Below are 26,049 nucleotides of genomic sequence, written 5' to 3'. Positions count from 1 at the left end.
CATATCCCTCAGCAGCGGCTCTAAAAATGTCAGAGCAGCTTCCTGTGTAGTGCATCAACATCATCTCGGTGAGAGTATTAGCACCACGCTGGGCTGTGAAGAGCACCCACTCTACACCTGATTTATAGACTGATGGATGCTGCACAGGGAGCCACATGTTCTTTCTATCCATTCCTCCCTCAATCCTTATAAGAAATCCTGCTTGCTTCCCCAGCCCAAAGCGTCAGCCCACCTTACATGGAAATTAAATATTTATTGAACCATTGCAAAGTGTGTCTCTTAGTGCATATGTGAGACGCATGTAAATGTGAATGGCTTTACAGACTCCATGTCTGTGCCTATGTGAGAAACACAGGAGACAAGGATTGGTGAGAAAGTGTGATGTTTTTTGTGTGCATATCTTTTTCACCTTGGCTTTGTGCATTGCCACGTAGCCGTGGAGTTTCTCTGGCTTGTAGTATGACGAGCCATGGGCGGCAAACCACACGCTGAGGTGATGCTGTATTGGTTGACTGCCACTGGCCAGGCTAAAGATGTCAACGTTCTCAATATCAATCTGGAAGAGCTCGGACAAGAGGCGACGGAGACGCATGTATCGGCTCTCCTCATTAGTTGATGCTCGGAAAAACTCATTTGCAGAAAGGTCTGTGCATAACAAACACACACATACAAAGAACTTGCCATTAGTGTAAAATCCAAGCATATTTATTAACATCATACTGTTTCTTAAAAAATTTTTACAACTTAAAATATTCCTTGTACCAAATGTAGTTTTTTTTTTACCATATATTTTCCACAATCTCTCTATTTTGTTGGACTTTTTCCTAAGACTTACAAGCAGATGGCCTCTTCGCATATGAAATAAGTTAGAGCACTTACTCTCAGGCTGTGTACTGCATTATGCTCCTTCATCAATAAAAGCCTGCATTACATGTGATACACTTACAAAATCTACATTGAAATGTGATGCATAAACTTTTACGGTGAAATGAAATGACTGAGCATAAAAATGAGTCACTTTTTTCAACTGGGACACAATGATGCAAATGTTATGTTTTTTTTTAAATGTTTTTTGTACTTTTATTTACTTATTTATTTTTGGAACTGACTACCGTACTCATAGGCTTCACTGATCTGTGCTTCTGCACCTAAATTTCGGAGTGAAAAAGAAATAAAGATTTTTTGTGGATAATTTTTGCAATGTGCGCTCAAAAACAGAGGTGCATAAATTCAGATAAATAGCAATAAGCTCCAAAAAGAAACACAAAACCCAATGGCCATTTGAAAGAAAACAAGTTGATAGAAATACTACATTTGGTAATAATATTGCATGATGAGAGATCTACAAACAATTTTTTTGTAGGTTGTTCATTTCTGAACGGGAACTCCACAAGAGTCACAAAGTTGGAGTCCAATGCAGTAACATAGCATTTTTGGGGAAAATAAAATCTTCTCACATAAAATGAATGTTAAACTAACAAAAATGTAAGCATATGTTTAAGAAATAATAGATTAATAAATTAAAACAAAAACAAGTTGTTCTATTGTCAGTTTTTTCTTTTTTAAACGAAGAGTCACCTACTGGCCAGTCTGATTGACCCAGCATTCCTCAGCGCCTCCTCCTCCAGCTCCATCACCATGACCTCGGCTGATGAGGTGACATCAGGCCAGCTCTTATCTGCCACCCTCACCTGCAGGCTGTAGAGTCCAGCTGGTGTTCCCTCTCGGATGCTCAGCTGACCGGTGTTTTGGTTCAGGCTGAATTGCCTGTGTGGGGTCATGTTCAGTGGGTTAAAAGGATGAGAATTAATTCACGACTCAATATTCAACTAGTGTATTGATGATCATCTCAATTGACTACCTGTAAATATTTATATTATAATAATGATTAAAAGAAATTAATAATTTACTCATTTCTTTTTCACACATTTGTCCTGTTCCTCACGCAAAGCTATCTTTTATGGCTTTATAGCATTTGGAATGTACATATAGAGGGAAGACATTTATAATACTTTTGGTTCTTTTTTTCATTTTGGAGCTCGACAGCATCTACTAGCATCAACTTTCTGTCTAACACCTCTGAAATATGGGTCTGGAAAAAAACGAGGGTGACAGAATGGTATCAGAATTTCCATTTTTGGGTGAGTTATCCCTTTTAAACCAGAGTGAAAGTAACTGTACAGTAACTGGTGATTCATTCCCAGGTTCATTCTTGGATCATCACATATGAGAGAGCAGCACTGATGCTGTAAGATAACTCAAGATGTATTATTAATGACAGTGTGTATATCAGTGAAAGCACTTATGTCAACTCCTGTCTCCATCTCCAGATGTGATGACCATGACAGGGACAGTTCTGCTGTTCTGGATAAGAGATTCCAGGAACAGCTGGGCCACACCAATCTCTTAGTCTCTCTTTTGGATACGCTCTTTCTCTCTCTAGGTCACATTTGTATTATTTCTTTTGTGCATTTTCAAGCGTGTCCTCTTGTGCACATTTTTCTTGCTTTTAAGCATAAACCACAACTCAACTGTGTGAGATATATGCTTAAAAAAAGATAATTAGCCTACACTTCACATTGGGGTCAGTATGCTTTTTTTATTATTATAATTTTTTTTTAAAGAAATTAATACTTTAATTAACAAGTACAGTATCTATCAGCTGCCACAGTAAAGACTTTTTGTTACACTAACACAATTTTTATTTCAAACGAATGCTTTTTTTTTTTTACTTTATATTCATCAAAAAATCCTTTCCCCAAAATGTCTGATTGGTTGATAATTTTTGACAACATTTAATACAGGTGCGAAAATAATGAATTTCTAGCACAATTGTAATGGACATGTTTTAAGTGCATGCACCCAATGGGTGAGAGCAGCATATCCCTGCGCAGAGAGCATCCCGTTTTGTGCGAGAGCAAAGGAAATCTGCATGCAAATAGAGAGATTCACGCTCGTACATTATATTAATGTACATTTGTTCTACAATCATGCACTCTTGAAATTTGTTGGTAAAATAACGGCATATATGTTTTGTAGGGTGAGCTTAGAGGACAAAGACACACAATGAAAATAGACATTTCATGTCTATTACAGCAGCCCTGGTTTATGGCTCTTAATATGGCATTTGCTTGGCCCTGTAACTTCAAACACTATGCAGCAAGGTCGCTAAACTCACAGTAGTCACTGCGCAAATTAAATTCAATCATGTTCATATAACAGGAACAGTGTTCATCCTCGATGATAACCTTCAGCTCGGGTGCCAAATTAGGTACTTAACTGACAAGTAAGCAAATGAAAAATTGCTTGGATCGAAGCTATGCTCTTGGTGCCAAGAGATGTGTCACACTAGCTAGCACACAGCTAACTGCTAATGTATTAATGTGTTAATTATCCAAATTAATGAGGAGATCCTCCACAACACACCGTCGGGCACAGCTTTGAATGAAACAGACAGAAATAGACTGTGATTGAACTCAAGACTAAACTGATTGAGTTGGCATTGGTTGCTGGAGTGTTAGCATAAGCACTTTACTTAAAGGTGCCATTGTTGGCATTAGCCACAGAGTCTGGTTTGGACAAAGGCCACCACACTTAGATGCAGCTCATAAAAAACATATACTTTTTTTAGAGAAATAAAAGATTACTTCATTAAGAAATAGACATAATGCAGACACAAAATGTTTACAAACATTAGGCTATAATAAACACTGTTAATATAGGTAGGCTATTTTTATAATCATTTGGCATTCAAATACATTGCGGATACGGAAACATTTGATTTTCCATTGGTTTAGTTTGAGTTTTTTTTAGCCCTAAATTAATTAGTTTTGGTTTGTCGTTAATATTGTTATGGTTTCTTATATTTGTAATTCTTGTTATTTTCTAAATACGGTTATGATTTGTTGTGGAGTAAGGGAAACTAAACTAGCCTAGCGGAGCTTCTCAAATTTCCCGGAAGCTTAACAGTTTTCATTTGCTATATTAACCTCAAAATAATTCTAAGTCCAACTTTCGGACGCATATACAGCGTTACTTATTATACAGTAACTATTATTCTATATTCTTTGCTCTGTGACATTACCGACTAGGGATGTTAATTTCGGTTATTTTTCCTATCCGACGCTCCTTAACCGATTATTAACCAGTTTAAGTTTTTTTTTTTCTCACTCTCAAAACAAAATTTTATACAAGTTTTTATTTTATTTTATTATTTTAACAATGCAGCAAACATTTTTGAATATCTTAAAAATAGTTTGATGTCTTGAAAGTGTAAATATATATTATTTATGATTATTATTATTTTTTAAGTAGCTTTCATTTGGCCAAAATCTAGAAAAGATGATGCTGTATTTGCTGTGACTAAGCGTTAGATATCTATTTTTTTCCTAGGCAAATTATAGGCAAAGAATATTGTTTTTAAAAAATAACGTTATTAACCGGTATTTCTTCCACCCAATTGTAATAATATCAGAGGAACGCAGGAACAGAAACGTTAAAATATCAGTTCAGCTCAGAGTAAACAGATTTAATTTTTATTTTGTTTTCAAGCCTTGGCTCTGCACGCTCACACCCTTTACCTTAACCTCGCTTTTTTTTCTCTCTTGTAAGTGTCACAGTAGAGTTTGAATCAAACTTCAATAAAAGATCAAAGCACCTGGGGGGTTTGCCTTCGAACTTGTAAACCTTCTCACTCCAATCATCAAGGTCAGGGGATTGAACCTGTCCAAGCACTGTCATGGGGAATGCACCTGGGGAAAATACATAATGAGGTTAAAGAAAAGCTACCTTCATCAGCCTGTGCGATACCTGGGGCGATGCGCCTGTGTGGGTGGGCGGAAGAGAAATATCTTTAAAAAGATAAGCAAAAAGCAGAGCATCTCACTGGCACATAAGGACCCACTTAAACAGCAAGCACGGGGGGTTGGGGGGAGGGATGCAATGCTATTAGCATGCAGCATTGCCATTTCTCCAAAAGGAAAAACGAAATACTGAAATCCTGTTAGTCATGAAATCAACACCCTTTAAAATGGTTCCTGTTTATGTGCCTCTTAAGCCTTGGATTTAAGTAAATTGTTACCATCATGGCATATTTAAGTTACATGACAAATTCTTATTAAAAGACTAATGCATTTTCATCAGAGAAAAGAGGAAAATGCTAAAAATATATCAAGTAAAACTATATTAATTTCCTAAAATGTGATAAATTAAGAAGACTAAAAAACGTAGTGTTTTAGCCATGACTTCTTTACACATTATTAAAATATTTTTAAGTAGAATAAAATAAATAATTTCATGGTATTTTGGAATTTAAACATGGTACTACCATGGTATTCTGGACATGTAGCATGGCAATACCATAGTTTATTTTTTTATTATTTTTTTTTACAAATTTACCATGGCAGTACCAAAGTATATTTTAAAGGACCTTGGAGTACCAACTAAATATCATGCAAAATTATATGTTAACACTAACAAAAAGTACTATGGTGCCACCAATGGTATTCGGGACATGCAGAATAGTAGTATCATGGTATTCTTGGAAGTACCCTAGAGTACCATTAAAATACAATGATATATGAATTTCAGTACCATGGTATATTTCAAAATACTATAGTATCGCCACCAATATACTATGGTACTGCCACAGTATTTTTTGTAAGGGATGTAAATAACAACAGGCAGTGAATTTTCTGTGTTTCTCAGCAGGTACTATGGTAGCAAGATTATGTAATTTCTTTGGAACATACCCGGTAATTTGTACACTATGAACTCGCTGTGTCCAGGTGCATGGGGATGGTCATTTTTATCTCCAATTATGATGGTGAGTGTACTGGTGGAGCTCATTGGTGGTGAACCGCTGTCAATCATCAGGATGGGGAGAAGATACTGCTTCTGCTGTTCCCGGTCAAAGCTGCGGAGAGCGGTTATCAAGGCGCTGCCATTCCGCAGATCAGTCAAGTTGAAATTAGTAACATCAGATGTCAGCATCAGCAGACGGATGGAAAAAGGCCCTCCGTTGGATGATGTGTCTCTGTCAATAACATGCAACAGAACGGATGTATCGTTCATGTGAACATCCTGTGGTGCAATAGTGTTCTCCCACACAATGGGCCGATATGGAGCCTCAAACTCTGGTCCATTGTCATTGACATCTTGTACGGTCACTAGCACAATGGCAGAGCCAGTCAGAGCAGGGCTGCCCATGTCAGTGGCCAGGATCATAAGCCTATGTTGAGATACCTTTTCACTATCCAGAGAGTCAGCTACTAAAACCCAACCACTCTTATCTACCAGGAACTGCTGAAAGGGGTCAGATTCTGGGGCGATGCTGTATGTGAACCTCCCATTTTGTCCAGAGTCCAGATCCACTGCTGTCACCTGTGCCAGGATGGTGCCTACTGGAACGTCCTCAAACATGGATCCCGCTTCGTAGAACTGTGGGAAGAAGACTGGAGTGTGGTCATTGGAGTCTTCCACCTGAATGATGCAGTAGGCCAGGCTAAAGAAGTCAGCATCCTCCACTTTGATCGTCAGGTTGAATGTGCGCTCATGTGGCTTCTCAAAGTCAATCTTCTTCTTCAGCCTCACTATGCCACGGTGGTTCACCTTGTCAGTCTCAATGAAGAATTTGCGGTCTTCATCCCCACCAATGATGCTGAACGTCATGACTGAATTTTCACCTTCATCACCATCGGTGGCAGCCACTACCACTGCCTCACTGTTGATGTCCATGTTTTCTGGCATAGAGGCCATGTAGACTCTCTGGGTAAACACTGGAGGATGGTCATTGACGTCAGAAACTATGATGGTGGCTGTCCCTGTCCCCAAAAGTCCTCCTCCATCACGAGCTTCTACCACAACAAGATATCGATCCACCACTTCCCTGTCCAAAGAGCGCAAAACAGTATAGATTGTGCCTGTGGCTGGGTTGATGGAGAAAAGGTTAAGATTTATCTCATTGCGCACATTCTGCACAATTCTGTATGTAAGAATAGCGTTTTTCACAGCTTTTGGATCATCTAGGTCAGTGGCCTGCATCTCCATTATGGAAGTGTCCGCTGGGGAGTTCTCAGGCACATGACCCAAAAAGCAGTTGTCTGTTGCACACAGGAAGACAGGTGCATTGTCATTGATATCCTGCACTTCGACTAGAACATCAGCAAACCCGGTAAGACCTGCCCCATTCTCATCAGTGGCAAGTACCAGAAATTGCCAGGCCGAGCGGACCTCACGATCTAAACGACGTTGGGAGAAGATCCTACCATTCATCTCATCTATGGTGAATTCACTACCAGCTCCCTGCCCGTGTAGAGAATACCGCACTGCACGCTGGTCCGCCTCCTGATCTGGATCTGTGGCTGAGACCTGTGTGAAGAACAGATGTGAAAAAAACAGGCATGCATATAAGAATTCAACACAGTTGTCACAGAACATATGGGGCATTTAATAGTTAATAGTCAGAGCAAAGGAATGCGGATAGTTCTCTCCACCTCTTTTCCGGTATGTTTATGCAAAGCCTCTGACGTCTATTTTTTACACTGACACACTGATACTGACAATAGTCTTTTAACTCTTCACCTCAAGTACAAGGACAGGAAGCTCTGTAAGTTCTTCCATGACACTGGCGTGGTACTCAGTCTGAGTGAAAAGGGGTGCCTCATCATTCTGGTTGATGACATTAATGACAACCATTGTCTGGTTTTCCCATTTTCCATCCGACGCAACCAGTCGTAACTCATAGCGCTGCACCTGCTCATAGTCTAGCCGCTGGGCAATGAAGATCGTGCCAACCTCTGGCTCCACATCGAATGCGCCCATGGTGTTCCCAGAGGTAATCTGGTACCGCAGTTTGGCATTGGCACCTGTTTGGGGGGTTTGGGAAGCATTAGCATTTTAGGAAGTGTTAAGCTTGGCTGAGCTCGATAAAAAGAGAATGTCAGCATTAATCTGTGCTCGTTTTATGAGGATTACATAAAGGACAAGAAAGCTCTAATGCACATAGACATGATATGATTGTGTTTAAATACTGAAACAACATACGTACACACAATGTCACAAAGAATGTTTTGTACGTATTTTTAAACCGTTTTTTCTTAATCAATGCACCATTAAATCCAATTTGATTCTTTGAAATGACAGTTTGATTATAAAAATGATACATCAAAAAGTTTAATAACTTATCTCTGCTAATATGTGAAATACAATGCTAAAAAAAAAAATAATAAATACATATTTTCTTATAATAACAATATTATAAAATGTTCCTTTTTTTCTAGCAATTCTCTTTGGAAGCCCTATTGGAATAAAAAATAAACTCTTCATCTTTAGAGATGTACATCTGTGCTTGAAAATCTTATTTCAAACAATGACCACAGTCTATCTTTCCCACTTCTGCTGCCCCCCAGCTTGACCCCAAATGGCTTTATCCAACCATGGTACACTGCAGGGGGAAAGGCTCTAGTTTCGCACCTGCTCGGTTTCAGATTGGCAGAGACAAACGGCATCTGGGCATGAAGTGTGAGGATTTTATTAGAACGTTTCATGCTCATCTTGGCTACGCCCATCAGGGTTGTGAATTATGATGTGCTGTGACACTTGCTGAGGGGCGCTCCAGTGATTTTGCCAAAAGCAAGCTTCCTTAATGACTAGCCAGTCCATATGGCGGCCCTACCCACACCACCACCACCACCACAAGCCAACTAGGTTAAACCTAGCAACTGATATATAGAATGGTCATTGGTGATGAAAGACAGCTGAACGTCTAGGAGACCTTTTGCTCATTCGGCTGTTGAAGAAAGTTTGCCATGTTTTACATATTCCATCTTTAAAATCAGTCTGGAGTTTAATGAACAGCTCAAAGAAGGCACAGCTAATCAGCTTTAGGAAACACTTAACAGGACCATACAATTCCTTCTCTCCTGCAAATCAGCTCCTAATTATTCCTTTTCCACATTTTCATCCCCAGCGTAATAAGAAATATTTCATTTTAATGGCGATCTCACTCATTGTGCTTTTGGAAGCAGGAAGGGGACAGAGGGACATCAAGCTTCGAATTGCATGGCTCTTCATAACAGTAGTGAGATATTAGCTGTTGCTCGGCTCTGAACTGTCCATCCAGCTGTGGCAGGTCATGTCACCTTTCTCACCTCCATGGCAGCATGTGCGTCTCATCATTAATGAGGTATCAGACACCTGCATGTCTCCATCCTGTTGCCCCTGTGTCTTTCTCTTCAGTCTGCTTGTTGATGCAGCTCCATGCCACACATAATTTGTCATGCATATGTAACACATGAAGCCGCGACACCGTGAGAGACATCGTGCTCCCGCCTGTTTGTTTTTGTTGACAGATGAGCCGAAGTCACCATGCCCTGATGGAGATCAGAGTGAGATCAGGTGGAGAGAATCGTGTCACCAAGATGTGTGGAGGTGAAAGCTTTGAATATTCTACAGAGGATGAGAAATGACGGGGTGGGCAGACGGGCAGACAGGAAGGCTGCCATGCTATGTTGGAAGAGGAAAGAGTGACAGACCAAATGTTCCAACAGGAATAACAAAATCAACTGTAGAAGTCGCTCCAGAATATGCTAATTTAACTGACCACAGAGAGTTCACTAGACTAATTCATAGCTGTTCATGTTTTCAGGCAGTGCTGAAATTGTTTGAAAGATACTGTCACACCCCTGGATTGTTTGTGTGTGAGTTTTTCTCCCCATGTGTTCTCCGTGTCCTAGTTTTCCCTCATGTTTGATTGTGTTATTTGGTTCATGTGTGTCTTGTTAATTACCCTCGTTTGTGTTAGTACTTATAGCGAAGTCTGTCCTGTGATTCCCTGTCTGGTATTGTATGTCTGAAAGTCTCTCTGTGAGGTGCTATGTGTGACTCCTGTCTTCCTGTGTTAACCACTATCTGGATTTTTAAAGTGTGTTCTCCGAAAACTTCCCTGCTCTGACACAGTAGTATCGTGACAGATACAGAGCTCTCTAAATACATTAACAAACCATTTACTAAACAGCTAAGTTTCATTTCAGAGGTCAAACAATGCATAGCATTAAGGTAAAGTACATTGCCAGCAATAACTGTACACATGCTAATTTTGGCATCTTACATTACAGGGAGAAATAAAAATACAGACTGTCTTCTGTAAAATGGTGTACCGGTAATGGTGATAGTTACATCATTGCAAAGTCTGTGTGCTATTGAAATAAACATGAACTCCCTGCAGCTTCAGCTTGCCCTTGAGGGGTTCAGTATACTTTGGTAACAATACTCTTACAATATGGAGCACTTTGGAAAACAAAACTAACAGTGAGCAATACATTTTTTGCAGTATTTATTAATCTTTGTTAACATTAGTAATTTATTAGTAAGAAATACAATTCATTGTCATTGTTAGTCCATGTTAGCTCAGGTTCATTAAATAACATTAATAGATACAACTCTTGAATTTAATAATGTTTTAGTAAATGTTGGATTTAACATTAACAAAGATTAAGAAATACTTTTGAATTATTTTCATTGTTAGTTTATGTTAACTAGTGTGGTTAAGTAATGTTAACAAGCAGAAACTTATTGTAAAATGTTACCCATATATAAAAAAACCTGATTTTAAAATAATTAAAATGACAAAAACATACATTATACATCAAGATTACTTCAAACTACGGCTCAAATAAAAATAGCTCATTCGATAAAACAGACCAAGTTGGTGCAATATGGAAAAGAGCAATGATGTGAGTAAATAATGGCAGAATTCACATGTTTGGGTGAACTATTTCTTTAAAAACTTTTTTTTTCCCTTGTTTGACTAATAATAGATGAATAAATCTGTGCAGCTTGTTTAAAACACTTGTTATTTTCTTTCTCATTTAATCTCTGGTTACGCCACCTGGTAAAGCCTCTCAAGAGTTTTGTCAAAAATCTACCATTACACACTACTTTTATCATTTCACTATATTTTTCAAAAGTGTAGAGCTGCCTATTCCGTTCCATTTAAAAATCTCAATGGTTATTTGCCTGGGTTCTCAGATGTCACGCATCTCATGTAAATTTCTATGCAAAATCTTTCACACAAGGGTTTACTTCTATCGTTAAAGAAAGCCTGCTACTTATTTAATTCTTTTTCTTGAAGACAACAAAGAAAAACAAATCAAAGAGACAAACATCAAATGGGGTGCTGAAATTGTTACACCCACATTCACCACAGAGATTTGCTAACAAGCTCAGCACAAAAAGGAGCGAATTTTCCACCTAGATTTATTTCGCCCAATTTCTTTTTGCAACCCCTCCTCCTCAATCTCTGTCAGATATATCATTGAACTGTCAGATAGGAATCATTGCATAAACAAACAAAACTAAAACAACAAAAACCACAAACTAAAGACAAGTGACAGGACTATCTGAATAATATTTGATACACCTACACACAATGAAAAACAAAATTACCTTCATCTTCATCGTTAGCTGTAACTGTAATGACCACAAAGCCCACTTCTTTGTCTTCCTCCACACTGATCTCATATACAGGCTGAGAGAAGGCTGGAGCATTGTCATTTACATCTGTGACAAAAACCCTCACGTAGGCTGTGTCTACAGGGCAGAAGAGAGGTGTGCATTACTTCCAGATCACATCAATGCATTATAGTCTCTCAAGAGAAAAGCTGTTCTTTCTGGATAATTAATTTATAAATCAAACCAAGATGGGAGAACGAAAACAACAAAAGAGAAAAGAAGAAAAACAAAGTCACTGGCATTCATTGTATGATGAAATTGAATCATCGGAGCTCAAGTGAAATGTAAATGTGTGTATATATATATATATATATATATATATATATATATATATATATATATATATATATATATATATATATATATATATATATATATATATATATATATATTTGCAGAACTGTTCAAAACTTTGGGGTTGGTTTTGAAATTAGTTTATTATGCTCGTCAGAGTGCATTATATCAAAAATACAGTAAAACAGTAATATTGTGAAATGTTATTACAATTTAAAATAACTGCTTTCCATTTTACTAGATTTTAAAATGTAATTAATCAATGTGACGGCAGAGCATAATTTTTAGCAACTATTACTCCAGTCTTCAGTGTAAAATTGTATTAAATATCCTAATGAATGTTAAATATTAAAACTGCAGCCTTATTATATTATACGCAGTCTATATTACGCACAAATCCCTGGGATGGCATTAGTTCTTCATTAGGCGTGACCCATTGAAGTCTTAATGAATGGAGTTCATCCTGGAGGTTGGTGTGCCCTGCTGTAATTATTAAAGGGGAAACAGAGTGAGGTTAGGATGACATGCTTTGTGGATCACACCTGTGTTGGGTTGACCCTGCTGACCGGGTCGGCCCGACTCTGAGCTGTCCTGAGACTGGACCTCGATCAAGTAGGACCCTTTCTGCTCACGGTCGAAGGTGGCCCGGGTGTGGATGATGCCCGTGTAGGAATTAATGCTGAAGAACTGTGAGTCCCCACTTTGATCCTTCAGAATGATGTAGTTAATCTAGATAGAAAAGATAAAAAAATAACTTTGCATCAAGTATTCTAAAAATCATTGCAAGGTAGAGTATTAAGGCCAATACACACTAACATATTAAATCTGCGAAAACTAGCTTGGACCAACATAAACAGATGTGCCGACAAAACCCAATGATATGTGTTGCCATTTGTTTGTGTCTGTCAGTGCAGTGTGAATTGGTCTTTAGAGAGAACCAGAAGGACCATGACTCTAGAGGAGTCTCACCATTCCATGGAGACCAGAGTCCAGGTCAGTTGCTGAGACCTGTGCAACTGATGTGCCAATCTCCGCACCCTCTGGGACCGTCGCCTCATACGTGGATGACATGAAAAAGGGAACATTGTCGTTTACATCTGAAAAGAGAGAGAGAGAGAGAGAGAGAGAGAGAGAGAGCAATCTGTTACAAATGAAACACTACTGTAACAAAACTTCAAATGGAATCTGGACACATGTTAGATAAGGGACAAAACATTATTTTACAGTAATGCAGTAGCCCCAAAAAGTATTTGAAGTTTAACTGCATTAGATACAAAATTAGGCACCTGCAATTAAATGATTCTAAACTTTTCTCAGAACCAAATTGCTTTTCTGAATATTCCACTATTTGAGACTGCCATAAAGTACCAACTATTATAGCATTTAAATTTTTTTTATTTTCTTTACTTGAAAAATAAACTCCACTTGGTTTGATATCTTCTGTATGATTTATTTTATATGTAATTCAATGGGATTCTTAAGTATGACTTAAGAGTCACCTTTGGGGTCATTTGTTGGTCTTTTAATTTTTAATTGTATGGCTTAGTTCATTGTGATCATGTTTGGTGTGTGCTTAACTGTGTTCAGGTTAAGCAAGAGTAAGTGCAAGTTTTAATTTTTGGATTCACTAAATGCAGGTTTATTTTCTGGATTCTCAGCTCTTTGTAGATTGTAACCCCTCTAAACTAGATTTTCCCGTGGGCTTTTTGTCTCCTTTTCCCTCAATTTCAATCTCCATTTTCCTCTTAATTAATGCTGATGTGGTCTCAAGTGTTGTGTGTCAGTCCCAAAGTTCTTCACTGTTCCTATTACACACACACACACACACACACACACACCATCGTGCTACAACCCCATCCTCCGCCTGTCATGCACTCATCAGCACTCTGTGTATTTCCACATACACTCAAAGACAGCAGAAAACACTTTTGTGTACAAAAGCACAACAGGCTAAATGAGCTATGAAGAAAGGGGGGGGGGGCATTAGCATCAGCGGCTCAAACACAATCAGTGAATCAGATCAGACACTGATGTGCTTCTGAGAAACCGCACTGGCATGAAATCCTGATTGCTAAACTACAGCAAATGAGTTTACCTGCAAACAGGCAGCGTAGAACCTGTTGTCAAGGCATATTTGTAGCGTGCTAGTGAGAGGGGTCAACATTGACTATTATCATTGTGTCAGATTTGTACATATATTTGATCCTTTTTCTTTCTCTTTGTCTTTCACTAAGTATGAAGTACCATGGTGTTACCAGGATTTTTTAGACATGGTACCACTGTAATACATTGATAATGTAACAAAATATTTACATTCCAGAAAATGCTGTTCTTTTGAACTTTCTATTTGTCAAAAATACTAATAGTGCATCTATTGTTAAAATGTATGATTAATAAATTATATATGTGTGTGTGCATACAAATATATATTAAATTAACCCAAATTTGTGGAATTTATATTACCGTTTACGTATAATTCAGTATAATTTACAGAAGAATAAAGTATCTCTCACCTGTGATGTTGACATAGACAGTGGTGAAGGAAGCTAGTGGTACAGCCGCCACATTCTGTACACGCACTCGGAGCATAAAGAAACGCGTGGTCTCATAGTCTGGATTCTCTGCCACCAGAATAGACGCAGAACCGTCCCTCCGGTTAGGCTTGATGTAAAAGCGCACGGGCATGTTGGTCTCAGGAACCTGACCTTCCTCCAGGTTGTAAGTCACCCTGGGGTCACCAAGAGGGGAAGTCGCCTTGATGGTCTGTTGGGGGGTGGGGGATTAACTTTAGGTTAGTGATATAAAATTAAATATGACCTGCAAGGTGAAATATTATGTCATGAATAGGGAAGATCTTTCAGCAGTGATGTCAAGGTTCCTGTTATAGTATTTAGATTTTTTTGCACTCTCAGATTCTATATTTTCAAACCATGAAAATCAATAGAAAGCTCATTTATTCATCATTCAGATGATGTATTTCGAAAATGTATTAAATTTGACACTTAAGACTTGTTGTCCAGGGTCACATATTAGAGTAAGATAAACACCTTCTCCCAAAGCTCAAACAGTATAATTAGCATTATTTGTGAAAAGCAGTGTTGCCAACTTAGCGACTTTGTCGCTAGATTTAGCGACTTTTCAGACCCCCATAGCGACTTTTTTCCAAAAAAGCGACTAGCGACAGACCTTATTTAGTCTCTGAGAGTCTCGGACACTGCCGCACGAGCTCTCTCTCTCTCCCAGCGTGCACACACGCCTCTCTCTCTGTGCATCTGTTATGTTCAGCGAGCAGAGAGGAGCAGCACTTTCAGTTAAAAAAATATATTCTGTTGCTTCTAACTCTATTTTACATACAAGTATAGCCGAAATCACAGTACAATCATTATCTTAATCTTATGTGTATGTGATTTCATTAGAATAGGATTAATTGATCAGAATATTGTCATGAATAGTATTTTACTGCAGAGATTAACATCTTTGAGAGCTGGTTATGTAGTCTTAATGGACCGCGTTTCAGTCATTATAATATTAATTCCGTTGTCGGACAACAGAAACATTAAAATATAATAATTAAAAACTTTTATTGAGAATTTTAGCTGCCTTAAAATGCAGTACATGAGCACAGAAAAGGCAAGATAATATGACGCACTTACGTCATGAATATGCTAATTAGCATATGACGTCATCTAGCGCCATTTAGCGACTATTCAGGCAGGGTTTAGCTACTTTCCATTGAAAGAAGTTGGCAACACTGGTGAAAAGGCATCTGAAATCAGCAGAACCGTTGGTCAGGAGTCTGCTGACTGCAGCGTGTGAATACATTAGACACGGTTCATCTGTAATCCATCTCTAAGCATAATTGCTTATCAAACTGATATTGACAGTTATGGAGTAACTTTCTGCGGTAGTAGTTTCCAGACGTCAGCCTCACAGAGCTGCATTATACTAACAAGACATAAAGTTACTTAAGGAGTAAGCAATGTCATTTTATAACCATAATTAGTATACTACTTATAATTTAATCAGAGCAGTATTTCCCTGCCTCATAATCAGAGATTTGTTTGAATATATCAAAGTTATAATTTATTCCAGATCACAAAATTCTATATTAACTGCAAAATAACTTAATAATTTGAAAACGTAACTACTTCTTGGCTGTTAATCTGAATAAATGTACACTTTCTATTGTTCTCATACCTCAGCTTTGCAACTTTTGAAATAAAATGCTACAACTTGATAGCCAAAGTCATTGTTTATTCTGTGTTCATCCAAAAATGCACGCATTGTACTTGGATACAAGTCATGGAGCCGATTTGGGCTTGGAAAATCCAATATTACAGCTGGAACATGTCTGTGTTGAGAACTCACAAAGTCTTTTAGCTGACTAAAACACATTTAACCCAAAACACCATAAACCAATGACAATACAGCCAAAGACACAGCAAAGATAAAGTCCCATTTATGGTCATCCAGTGTAATGAATGTTTGGCGTACAAACACAGGTTTAAAAAACTTTGACGACAGAGAAAAGGAGTTTAAAAGAATAATGTATCTTTTAAATTGTGAGTGTAGTTGCATCTGATCAAAGGTGCTTTTTTATTCATTAGCTTGGGTTAAACTAATTTTACTTTGTGGATCAGCAGCTATGCTAATGATGTCTGTATTTTGTTTCTATGTTTCGCCACGGGATTTACATCCCGTGGTAACTAGGATTTACACAAGCTCCAGTCTGGATCCAGAACACCTGAGAAGAGATGATGCTGACCCTCAGAGGACCTCAGATGATGCTAACCCTGAATCAACAAACAGAACTAACAATTATTGCTAAATGTGTGACTGAATCATATAATAACTTAATTAATAATATTGATAGTTCATCGTCTAGCTGACTACGTCTTGTATTATTATTATTTTTATTTTTTCTGAAATCCTGTCAAATGTGCACAAACTACTAGCTACTACTAAATATTGTAGAAACATAATTTTCTGTAAAGTTGCTTTGTAACGATTGTTTATAAAAAGCGCTATACAAATAAACTTGAATTGAATTGAAATTGAATTGAAAAGGTAGAGCAAAATAAACGTGCATGGAGAGAGGGAGCAATGACAAGTTACAGAGGAAGAACTCTGTGCCAGAGAACATGGGTCCAGTCAGGCATTAAATCAAGCATGGCCATGGTTTGAGAGCATCCAGCCACTGCAACACAGAAAACAAGCACCTTAAAAGCTCTGTGGCTTTTGCTTCCTGCTTTTAAGGGTCGGCATTGCCATCCAGTATGTGTCCCCCAACAGAAATGGCCCGTTAAGTAAACTTATTTGCCACAGACACTTTGACAGAGCTCCAATAACTTCCCTGACCAATGCTACTATGACAGTTCCACTGTGTCTAAATACTGATCCAGACCTCTGATCTATACATTTTGAAGTAAATTTATGAAGATTTTCAGCCCCCCCCCCCCCTCATACAAAGAACTTGTGAGGCCTGAAACAGTCACTTACACACTCTCAAAACAGCATGTTTTAGTGCAAAGTAACATCAAAAATCTCTCAGAAGTAACCTAAGCCATCTTGCCTTCACTTCAAAACCTTCATTTCATCATCATGTAGTTGACATTTTTTGTAGTGACTTACATTGTAGTTTCTACAGGGACAATCCATCTGGAGTAACACAGGGTTAAGTGTTTTGGTCAGTGCAATGGTGATATTTCACAGATCAACCATCATGGATTTTGAACCTACAGACTTTCATTTACCAGCCCACCACACCATTCTATTGGTTAACCACCCATGGTGTTAAACTATTCATACGACCGAAAGTTCCCCTATTCAACTAAACAGAAATTTGGCCAACTTTCAAATCCCAACCTGTCTAATCTTCCCTCCAAGAGTTTATTAGAGCACGTCTCTCAGGCTTGATGAGAACAGCATTCTCATTATCCATACACACGAACAAGGCCCTTTAAATTACATCCTCAAGGTTGCAATTACTGCTTTTGAAAATGTGTTAATTAGCATTCCTTGAGATAATACCACAATGAGCTGACTGATATTTAAATGTTTAATTAGTTAGACTGAGAGACAGACAGATAGATGAAGAAGAAAGACGAGGGGGGAGGAAGTGAGAGTGAGAAATGAATAGGAGCACTCGACACACAACAAGGCTACTCAGTGTTGCTAATGAATGCATTATACTGTTTAACAAGTCTAATTTGTATTTAGAGTTCTGAGGATGAATTAGCATGGAGGATCCCAATACACAGAACAGATCTGAACAGCCAGTTGCTACAGTTATTTCACATTAGGGAGTTCATACTGTATTTGGAAAGTTGAAGCGAAAGAGAGATCGACTGTAATTGTTGTGAAGCACTTTGTTTTTCAAGTCATATTACAGGGAACATCGGTGTTAGAGTTCTGGGAGTCGGTGTGGGGATTGACAGGAGGGAAACATAGACATGTGAAAGGAAGGATAAAGAAAATGAGGTTATTTGTCCAATTGACAAGGTGTGTTTCATTAACAAAAGGCAGTGATTGCATCTGAATACTTGTGCACCCTGCGTTTTGAAACCCCTTGACTTAAGTTATAATCATTACATCCAACTTAAAGAAGTGTGGAGAGTATGACGAAGTAGTTAAAAAAAGAGTGGCTGGATATGAAATGACATTGACACTCAACAGAGAGCAGGAAGGGAAGTTGTAAAAAGTTCTGAGGAACAACACTTATCTTATTTTCTAACTGAGGAGACACTGAAGGTGACCTCCAGGTACATCCTCCATTAGCAGAGCTGTTAGATTGGGCAGGGACACGCAGATCTGCTCTGACACACTACCCCCAGGACCATCACCTTCATATACACACTGTGGCAGACTTAATGCTAACACACACACACACACACACACAATCCCAGACATGCAGAAACCTGACTAAAGATATCTAGGAGAGGATAAACAGTACAGCTTGTCTAATACAGCTACACCTTTCAAACTAGTCATGATTGATTAGGCTAGCTAGTGCTGTTTTGGTACTGGTCTAGCTTGTTGATCAGCCATGCACTATTTACATTTATTCATTTAGCAGACACTTTATACAAGTGATTCACCTTAAGGTGGCAATAAAACAAGATGGGCTAGCAATATGAAGTTTCAAACATAATCTAGAATAGCACAAGCTTGAACAGAGAGGGATTTATGAAAGCAAAGGATGTTTATTATTATTATTTTTTTCAAAGAGTTAGCAGGATGCAGTTAAGTACTAATTCAAGATTTTCTTAAATAATGTTAGGGACTTGGCAGTGAAGGGACAGTGAATAAAGAGGTTCTGGAAAGTAATTTTGTGCCTCAATTTCAGCTAGTCATTCAGGAAATCTTTCTGGTTATATTAATTAAAAGTAACTGTTCACTCAAAATTAAACAGGCCATTTTTAAGCTTTTACATAAATATTCAGTAATGATGCATAGGTGCCAAAAATGTTCCAGTTGAAATATTCCTTTATAATACAGCATCCAAAACATACACTAGTGACCTCCCCCCACAAGACCCAATAAATCTAACACAATGAGAAACTCTTGGCCCTGAATCGGCAACAGGTACAAGCAAGACCATAATTGGAGTGATGGCAGAAGAAATCTCATTCTGAGAGCTGTGGTCTCATGTCCTGTATTAAATGAAGAAAAGCTGTTGACATAATCAAAAATAACCACTTAAAAAGACTGAAACAGATAAGCTGGTGATAAGATGGATAATGGCACTCCCAGCAAAATGAGCATAGCCTAAGGTGCCATGAAATTAGCAATAATTAGAAATCATCTCATTACACAGCAATGGCATCAGAAAGAAAAAGCTGATCAGAGATGCCTTGCAGTGGCTCTTTTTCAGTGCCAGTCATAAAATATGCTTCAATGCGGTCACATTGAATACTGCGCCCTAAAGTTACAGTTTTACTTTACTAATACACTGCTAATAACAGAATTCATGCTGTGCAGAGGACCAGATTGTAGAAATACATACATATATAAATGTAAATTACACACACACACACGTATATGTGTGTATATATATATATATATATATATATATATATATATATATATATATATATATATATATATATATATATATATATATATATATATATATATATATATATATATATATATATTCAACATCTGTGAGAGTCTATACAGTGTAGGTTAGAATTCTATCAGTATAAGTGAGAATGTTAATTAATATAAATAATTGAGTGGAGTTAAAAAAAAAAAAAGAAAAAAAACATTTGTATTAAAATATGTAACATGCGGTGTGTGGAACAGTTCATTAGGACAATATTAATTTTCTTTGACAGGGATGCTAACAGAAGCCCCCAGAGGAGGGCGGGCTGTCAGGAGATGAATGCAGTTAATCGAGCTTCACGCTGCTAGTAAAGTCCCGACCAATTAGAAACTATGCTACATGCTGTTTTAGCTCTTTTTCCTGTTCTTCATTACCATGAATATGTAAAATAAAATAAAAAGTAGATTGTGGATGTATGCACTGTAAATTTCTGTTTCAAAACATAATGTACTGATTACATAGCTGCCTTCCAATGCAAAGACAGTAAATCATTAAAGAGTGTCTTAACAAACATCATTAGGTATTTTAAGATCAAACATCCAACCTAAGCCTATTTTACATCCTGTGGCAACGTGAAGAGGTGAACATCCCTGCCATAGTTTGTGCCACTGAGGACTGCTAAGACAGATGTGGAGGTTCATACAGATTGCAGAATAGCTGGCAGCAGGCAGAGGAAGCCGCTGATGTCAGGGAAACACAGTGACTCCAGCAGAATTCTTCTTGGCACTCTTCACGGTTAAATCTGCTGTTTGTGAGGAAAACAGACTCTGAGGACTGGCCTTTTCGCCCCTTTTGAATGAATTAGAATAGAATGTTCAGACAAGCAGTCAGCTTGAGTTTGCTGGACAAATGAGGTTGTTTGTGGATGCTGATCTCTCTCCGAGTACAAGCTCCAAGACCAATGTAACATTTGACAGTGAATGAAACAGGCTGAAATAGCAGACAAGATGAAGGCTGGATAAGATGTGACAAGCTTCAGCAGAAAGTCACAACACTGCCTTTGTGAGTGAAAACCACTTCTCTTTTCCAAAAAAAAACCAAAACAAAAAAACTGATGCAAAGGCTGAAAAGACAATCAACTAAGACAAGCTTACCAGAATCAACTAAGAGAAGCTTAGTGAAAATGAATAGCAGACAAAGTGAAAATGATTATGATTGAATGATTATCATTGAATACTGAGAAATATTGCCAAATACATTAATAAATGTTTGTGTGTACTGTGTATATTGTATATTTATCCTTATGTCATTTCTCTTGCTTCATCTGTAATTAAATCAATGGTGATCAAAGTATCTTGTGCACAGTGCACTATTTGTATCACACACAAATGAGTTGCTATGTGGAGCATGACATTACTTTTCAATAGGGCAAAAAAAATTACATACATAAATGTGTGCACATACATATACATTAAATTTATTAGAATGTACAATAAAGACATTAACAATGTTACAAAAGATTACATAAAGGCTGTTCTTTTGAACTTTCTGTACGTCAAAGAACCCAAAAATGGAGTAAAGGTGCTGAAAATTCAGCTTTGGCATCACAGGATGAAATTACATTAATCAATTACAAATTATATTAATCATTAATAAATTATTATAATAATAAATTAGACTTTTGAACGGTAGAGCATATGATTACATATTAGTGTAATAGTTAGGAACAGCTGCACAATCTGAATGGCTGAAAAGCCATGCTTTTGTGTACATTTTTTTTTAAATGTAGTGGTACTTTGTGTTTGGAAGCAGAGAGGAAACTGTGGTGGAATATGAATGTCTCACCACTATTTTGGTGTCGCGCGGTGTGTTCTCGGGGATCGTGACCCAATATTCCGCCTGTTCCCACTGCGGGGGCTGGTTGTGCACATTGGTGATGATGACAGTGAGGTCGACCGAGCTGTTCCGACTCCCTCCGTCTGTAGCGATTATCTGCTGGCTGATCCGTGATGTCTGTCAGCACAAGAGACAGGTGATATAATCCAGCCTAGGGGCTTATCAGCATACACTGTAATAATATGTAAGTTGTCACTGATACCGGTGACGACAGGTTTTTCTGTCGATGGAGGTTCAAAGAAGAGAGCAATCCCTGATACTACCATTTTCCATTGGATGTTTCACATCCAGAATATCATGTACAGCAGTTAAGCAGCTTTTTTTACTTTAATGATTCTTTCAAATGACTCTTACTAATTGAAAAACACTTTCTAAGATTGAGTCAGCAGTAAACTTTGCTTAACTGGCTCCAAAAGTTTGCCTTTTCAGGTCCTGTACTACAATAAACAGTATTAAGTTTTCTCAGCAGGAATGTATGCATGTCATCTTAAAACATGTTTGTTTACACAAGTGCATATGTTTACTCTATACTTTAGGGACAAAAACAAAGGTTAACTAAATCTGACAAAACATTTGGAGCCGTCCTCAAAGAGAAAAAATAAAATAGAGCAAATTAACTTAACAAAAACAAGTCGGACTACAACTGTGTTCATTATAAATTATATGTATTTATACTACGGGGGCCGTTGAATTCTTGAATTTGATTGGCTGACGAACGTTCTGAGGTGTGCAATTATTTTCTGGGAAAAACACGGCGAATGTAGTTCCAGGAAGCTCTCTTGACCACATTACAGTTCCATATCACTTCGCATAGTTAACTGTAATAATGGTCACGCAGTTTGCACAAAAAGCTGTTGTCAGCGCTGCCTTGATGATTTTATCTGTTAGAAAGTGTAGCAACTTAAAGACTACACGTGACATTTCAGCGCTGTTTACAGACGAGTGTTGAGTGACGCACAGAGGTACGTTAGCCTAATTCACACAAGCTCTCTCTCTCTCTGTTGCTCTTGCTCTCTTGCTAATAACTCAATTAATAACTGCATCAGAATGCTATCAACAGCTCAAGCCTCCGTTACCAGCTTTAAAATTACGTTTTGGTACTAGCAAAAGAGGCATTGGATGAGACGTGGAAAAAATAGTCCTACTCACAATAGCCATTTAAGTACAAAAACTGGACGAATCTCGAATATATATATATATATATATATATATATATATATATATATATATATATATATATTTTATTATACATGTATGTTTCTGCTCAGGTGCTCAAAGGGTCTGCCCAACAGAAATTGATTTTGCATAGTAATAATTAGCTTTATAACAACAGAAGTATTTGCATGCTCCCATTTTAAAAGCTTGGAAAAGGTGTGTGTGTACCTGTGAGATAGGATGGTTGACGTAGATCCATCCTGTGCTGGGGTTGATATGAAAGTAGGCTGGGGTCTGCTGGGATAGAGAGTAGGTAATGGCTGCGTTGGTGCCCTGGTCGTCATCATGAGCTGCTGCCCTCAGGAAGCTTGTCCCAACTGGTGTGTCCTCTCGCAGAAAGTCTGGCACAGTTAGGGTTAACAATAAAAACAAATAACAACAGTCTAAATACAAGCAATGCCTGCTGCTATCAAAATCCATGTGCAGGGAAAGGGGGGGGGGGAGTGCATGTCCAGAAATGTTTCAATTTTTCTCTTTAATAGTTAATGAGCTTTCTCAGTACCGCTTTTAATGTGATGAAAAGGAATTCTGTCATCAATTTTACCGCACTTATATTTGCAATTATAAATAAAATCACTTAGAAGAGCACAGCAAATTTCTCACACTTCTAGGCTAAGCAAGCTTTCCAGGATTGCAAACGATTGCATCTAAAAATGATTAGTGATGTGTTTATACTGTGTTCAGCGCAGTAAACCTCACCTTGCTCAGACCATTATGCATTTTTAATATTGAGGTTTAATGTGTTGACTAAACCCAGAAATCTTGAACTTGAGAATTCGTTAAGCTTGCAAAATCCTTACTGCCCTTAAGTGCAATGTTAAAGGCCCATGTATAAATGTTTAAAGAGTCTACAGCTACAACCTGAGTTGGGGCTATGTCAAGAATGCCTTCTTGCTCTCCTTTACATATGCACACAAGCAGAGGAACAGATCCTAAGTAAGGCCAACAGATCCTATCTCCACAGAAGACCATTTGGAAGATTTCATTTCATAGTATCACTATGTAACAAATAAAATAGATCTCTTTAGAAAAAGCTTTTACTTTGGGATTTACATAAGAAAAGTGTGCTGCCTTGTACACTGTAGCTAACATCTGCATCAGTTTGACCAGGTCTTCAATAAGACTTATAAACATTGTTTAGTGGTTCTTACATTGATAACGGCTGTTCTCAAACTTTGGGTCGTTGTCGTTCTGGTCAGCGATAAGGACAGTGATCTGACAGATGCCGATAAGGGGCTCCTTTGCTTGGTCTGTAGCTGTGACCGAGAGTGTATACTCTCGCTGTCTCTCTCGATCAAAACTTACCACCGTACTGATCAAACCTGCACAACACATACAATGCTCATTGGTGATTTCACAAACTTAAATGGCATGCATTCTGCTCATGTTTAAAGTCCCATTGACTAGAAACACATGCCAGCTAAGGCTCAATTGCGTGTATTCAATGATCTGGTAAAGAAGGAAGGAAATACCTGTGTCAGGGTTGATAGTGAACCCTGGTGAGGCCCCGTCCCTCTGCATTATCCCATACTTGACCTCCCCATTGACCCCAGTGTCGGCGTCATGAGCCTGCACGCGCAGGACAAAAGTGCCTGGGGGCTGATTCTCCAGGACCAGTGCATTCACGCTGTAGTTGTGGCACTTTAAAGGAACCCGAGTTTCAGACATGGATAAAAATACAAGAAACACCAGAAATGCATTCTTAGCAAATGCCTTGGCATAGGCCAATATCAAGATCTCAAACAAAAACTGAACAGTACAAGACTGATGCTGGATTCCAAATAATATGATTCCAAATAATAGATAAAGAGCAAGAAAAGCAGGAACAGGACACCAAGACATGACGACAGAGAGAATGAAGTTTGATTTAAGTTTTTGATTTAAGATAAAGTGTTTATAAATTCCAATATGATGTCCATAATATGAGCAAACACACTCATAATGAGGGCTCAACCTCCCTCTTCTTCCTCCTCCTCCTCCTCCTCTTGCTTTCTCATCATGCTCTCATTACAGAGCAGGCATCTGATGAGCGGTGCCCACAAGGGAGTGGCATGTCAATTTAAGGTGATTAATCAAGTGACTAGATCGATACTGGGGCTAAAAGCTGGAATTAGCCTCCCTCCCAGCCTCTGAAGAGAATTCTCACTGTGCTTTGCACTTCACACCTCTCATTGTCTTTCGACACACACACTCACCTTTCTGAGAGGGCTTAGGGAGGATTTCTCACTTTAGCAAGGGAAAAGACTAGAACAGTCTACTGCCATAATCTTCAGTGCTATTAGGAGCGCCGGCAACCAGCAACTGCGAAGCAGGGTAAGGTTTTGCATTCAACTGAACATCAAAAAGCGTGTGTGGTCAAGATGAGGCAGTGTGAACCTCACAAATCCAGTTAAGAACATGACTTACTGCACTTCAAAATCAAAAGAAATCATATCTTAAAATGAAAATGAATGACCATTTATATTTTTTGCATTCCACGTTTCTATGGAAGCCTGTTTCCCCTATGGAATAAAGAATAAAAAAGGAAAAAAAGGAAAGAATTCAGACTTGTTTTCTCAGAGAAATTATGAGCTATAAACTCAGAATAAAAAAAACATAAACTCAGAACTGCGAGACAGAATTTTACATCTCGCATTTGTATCTTTTTTTTTGCACCATACAAATAATAAGAAATGTTCATCTCACAATTCTGACTTTTCTTCTCAGAATAAACTTGAGATAATTGCCAAAGGTAGTAAGGACATCAATAACATAGACAATGTAACATCAGTGGTTCAACCGTAATGTAACACAGCTATGAGAATACTTTTTATGTGCAAAGAAAGCAAAAATAACGACTTTATTCAACAATTTAACAACAAATTATTTAAAAGGTTATATAAATTATATAAAAAGTCTTTATTTTTGTTTTCTCTGTACAGAAAAAGTATTCTTGTAGCTTCATAACATTATGGTTGAACCACTGATGTCATATGGACAATTTTTTTTACCAATGTCCTTACTACCTTTCTGGTCCATAAAACTTTTCAGTTCTGTTGCTGTCTATGCAGTGTCAAATAACTCTTGGATTTCATCAAGAATATCTT

The 26,049-nt window shown here is 37.9% G+C and overlaps 1 protein-coding gene across 1 annotated transcript in view; it reads right to left on the bottom strand.

Annotated features, from left to right (window-relative positions):
* The window catches only part of LOC113059300 (neural-cadherin-like), a 57,973-nt gene that overhangs the window by 8,777 nt on the left and 23,147 nt on the right, over nucleotides 1–26,049 (bottom strand). Inside the window, exons 8-20 of the mRNA XM_026227688.1 lie at nucleotides 24,436–24,604; nucleotides 24,115–24,285; nucleotides 23,132–23,304; nucleotides 21,698–21,865; nucleotides 14,319–14,568; nucleotides 12,775–12,902; nucleotides 12,348–12,534; nucleotides 11,446–11,589; nucleotides 7,582–7,865; nucleotides 5,751–7,368; nucleotides 4,658–4,751; nucleotides 1,583–1,767; nucleotides 410–645 (exon numbers count right to left, since the gene is read on the bottom strand). Of these exons, the coding sequence (XP_026083473.1) occupies nucleotides 410–645; nucleotides 1,583–1,767; nucleotides 4,658–4,751; nucleotides 5,751–7,368; nucleotides 7,582–7,865; nucleotides 11,446–11,589; nucleotides 12,348–12,534; nucleotides 12,775–12,902; nucleotides 14,319–14,568; nucleotides 21,698–21,865; nucleotides 23,132–23,304; nucleotides 24,115–24,285; nucleotides 24,436–24,604 (3,807 nt within the window). The remainder of the gene's footprint in view (nucleotides 1–409; nucleotides 646–1,582; nucleotides 1,768–4,657; nucleotides 4,752–5,750; nucleotides 7,369–7,581; nucleotides 7,866–11,445; nucleotides 11,590–12,347; nucleotides 12,535–12,774; nucleotides 12,903–14,318; nucleotides 14,569–21,697; nucleotides 21,866–23,131; nucleotides 23,305–24,114; nucleotides 24,286–24,435; nucleotides 24,605–26,049) is intronic.

Source organism: Carassius auratus, chromosome 41 (assembly GCF_003368295.1).
Source record: "Carassius auratus strain Wakin chromosome 41, ASM336829v1, whole genome shotgun sequence".
In the NCBI taxonomy this organism is placed as follows: domain Eukaryota; kingdom Metazoa; phylum Chordata; class Actinopteri; order Cypriniformes; family Cyprinidae; genus Carassius; species Carassius auratus.
The sequence above is the reverse complement of the archived record's forward strand: the minus strand, read 5'-3'. Positions and strand labels throughout refer to the sequence as shown.